Below are 3,021 nucleotides of genomic sequence, written 5' to 3'. Positions count from 1 at the left end.
GACCAGAAGGCTCCCGCGCGCAGGGGAGAATGGGGCGCTGACGCGAGGTAGGTGCTACTAGCCTGTTCTGATGCGGGGGAGGGACTGCAGGGGGGGGGAGGCATGCACCTACCAGCACTAGCAGGTCGAATCGCTTGTCCGTCGGCACGTACTGGGGCACCTGGAGCACACACAGCAGCAGTGTCTTGATGAGGCCTGTCTGCTGACCCACCTTGATGCTGCCCACCTCTGAAACATGGAGGAGAAGGTGAGAGAGAGAGGGAGAGGGGGAGAGGGGAACAGAGAGAGAGAGAGAGAGAGAGAGAGAGAGATGCAGAGGAGAGAGAGAGAGAGAGAGAGAGCGAGCGAGAGAGAGAGAGAGCAAAGAGACGAAGGAGAAGAGAGAGAGAGAGAGAGAGAGAGAGAGAGCGAGCAGAGAGAGAGAGAGAGAAAGAGGCAGAAGCAGGAGGAGGAGAAGAGAGAGAGAGACTGAGAGGAGAGAGAGACAGCGAGGCGAAGAAGAGAGAGAGAGAAAGCAAGAGAAGAAGAAGAGTATGCAAGGATAGGCGCGTGGCGGCGACGGTCACCACGGCAACGACAGCATCAACGCATGACAGCAACAGCAGCAGACGACGACTCACCGTTGTCGTGCGTGATGTTGAGAAACACTCTCAGTACGGACAGCAGGCAGTCGAAGATGGCAGCACCGTTGCTTGCCCGATACTCGCTCGCCTGCGAATCGTGCTCACCGACCGACTCTATGCATCGCTGACACTGACCCAGCACCCTGTAAGCAGCGCGAGCGCGCATGAACAAGTGAACGTCCGTATCCGTGAGACAAATGCATATACATACATCGCTGGCACTGCCCCAGCACCCTGTAAGCAGCGCGAGCGTGCGGGAACAAGTGAACGTCTCCGTATCCGTGAGACAAATGCATATACACACATCGCTGGCACTGCCCCAGCACCCTGCAAGCAGCGCGAGCGCGCGGGAACAAGTGAACATCCGCATCCGGCGAGAGTTGTACGCTGGGACGGTGTCGCGCTGAGATGGTAACACTCACATGCGTGCATGCACGCCTGCACGCACACACGCACGTACGCATATGCACACACACACACACGCACACACGTATGCACACACGCATGCACTAACGCATATGCACGCACTCACTCACGCACGCACGCTCACACGCATGCACGCACGCACGCACGCATGCATCATGCAAGCAGTTATGCAATCACACATGTAAACATTTGTCTAGAACATAGTTGTAAGTATCCATCTCGACATAAGCTCCCACGCAACTAAGCATACAGTCAAACTGCCGCGCTGCGCTGTGCCCACACCTTCCCTCGCTCTAACGTTCGCATGTACGCAGCGCCACCTATGTAATGCAGCGCCCCCTACATAATGCAGCACCCCCTACATAATGCAGCTCCCCCTGCGTAATGAAGCGCCCCCTACGTAATGCAGCGCCCCCTACGTAATGCAGCGCCGCCTACGTAATGCAGCGCCGCCTACGTAATGCAGCGCCCCCTACGTAATGCAGCGCCGCCTACGTAATGCAGCGCCGCCTACGTAATGCAGCGCCCCCTACCTGGTCATGGCAAGGATCAGCATGTTCTGCTTGAAGCATATCACGTACTGTTGGTTCTCCGTGTTCATGTAGCTCACCTGTAATCACAGGTAAACAGAGGTAAACAGAGGTAAACACAGGTAACCATAGGTAACCATAGGTAACCATAGGTAAACACAGGTAAACATAGGTAAACACAGGTAAACACAAGTAATCATAGGTAAACACAGGTAACCATAGGTAAACATAGGTAACCATAGGGAAACACAGGTAACCATAGGTAAACACAGGTAACCATAGGTAAACAGAGGTAAACACAAGTAACCATAGGTAAACACAGGTAACAACAGGTAAACAAACACAATTACAGGCAACCACACGTACCCACAGGTAACTAAAGGTAAACAAACATAATCACAGGTAACCATAGGTAAGCACAAGTAACTACAGGTAAACAAACACAAACACAGGCGGCCATACGTAAGCACAGGTAACTAAAGGTAAACAAACACAAACACAAACACAGGCGGCCATACGTAAGCACAGGTAACTAAAGGTAAACAAATATAATCACAGGTAACAGCAGGTAAAAATACATAATCACAGGTAATCATAGGTAATCACAGGTAATCACAGGTAAACACACATAACCATAGGTGAGCACCGGTAGCGTGAACGCCCTCTGGCGGCGGCTGTAGTTACTACGTACGTTCTCGAGCACGCGCATGCATCGGTCGATCTTGCGTATTTTCTCGATCTGCAGATCGCTCGGCTCCTCACACTCGTCATCGAGGAAATCCGCACAGCTGCTCACTGCAACAACACGGAACAACGTGTTATATCACTGCAGCGACACGGAACAACATGTTATATCACTGCAACGACATGGAACAACATGTCATATCACTGCAACGACACGGAACAGCATGTTATGTCACTGCAACAACACGGAACAACATGTTATGTAACTGCAATGACACGGAACAACATGTCATGTCACTGCAATGATGCATGACATGGGAAAATATGTATGTAATATATATATACATATACACATGTAACAATACAATGCCATATGACGTCACGAGTACACGGCATAGCGCCACCTAGCGTAGCGCCGCCTAGCGTAGCGCCCCCTGGTGCAGCGACTCACTGGTAGTGATGATGTGGTCGAGGCCGCCCAGCGTGCGCAGCTCAGTCTTGAACCACTCGCCCGCCTTGCGCGACGTCAACCCCAGCAGCGTCTCCATGGCGATGTAACTCGTCTGCGGAAAACAAGATGGCGGCGCTGAAACACGCGGATGTGCGGAGGAAGGTACGGAGAGGAGGGGAGGAGAGAAAAGTGCAGAGAGGAGGGAAGGAGGGTGGGGAGGAAAGGAAGGTGCAGAGAGGAGGGAGAAGAGGAGAAGAGGAGAGGAGATGAGGGGAGGAGGGGTGGGGAGGAGGAGGAGGGAAGGAGT

General features: G+C 52.8%; 1 protein-coding gene across 1 annotated transcript in view; it reads right to left on the bottom strand.

Moving 5' to 3' along the window:
* Positions 1 to 112: 112 nt before the first annotated feature.
* The window catches only part of LOC106820161 (wings apart-like protein homolog), a gene marked incomplete at its 3' end in the record, with an annotated part of 4,183 nt that continues 1,274 nt past the window's right edge, over positions 113 to 3,021 (bottom strand). The window contains exons 2-6 of the mRNA XM_014824705.1: positions 2,715 to 2,826; positions 2,271 to 2,374; positions 1,583 to 1,659; positions 621 to 766; positions 113 to 228 (exon numbers count right to left, since the gene is read on the bottom strand). Coding sequence (XP_014680191.1) covers positions 113 to 228; positions 621 to 766; positions 1,583 to 1,659; positions 2,271 to 2,374; positions 2,715 to 2,826 — 555 coding nt within the window. The remainder of the gene's footprint in view (positions 229 to 620; positions 767 to 1,582; positions 1,660 to 2,270; positions 2,375 to 2,714; positions 2,827 to 3,021) is intronic.

The sequence above is a fragment of the Priapulus caudatus genome, unplaced genomic scaffold (assembly GCF_000485595.1).
Source record: "Priapulus caudatus unplaced genomic scaffold, Priapulus_caudatus-5.0.1 Scaffold7836, whole genome shotgun sequence".
NCBI lineage: Eukaryota > Metazoa > Priapulida > Priapulimorpha > Priapulimorphida > Priapulidae > Priapulus > Priapulus caudatus.
Note: the sequence above shows the minus strand (reverse complement) of the source record. Positions and strands in the feature narration are given on the sequence as shown.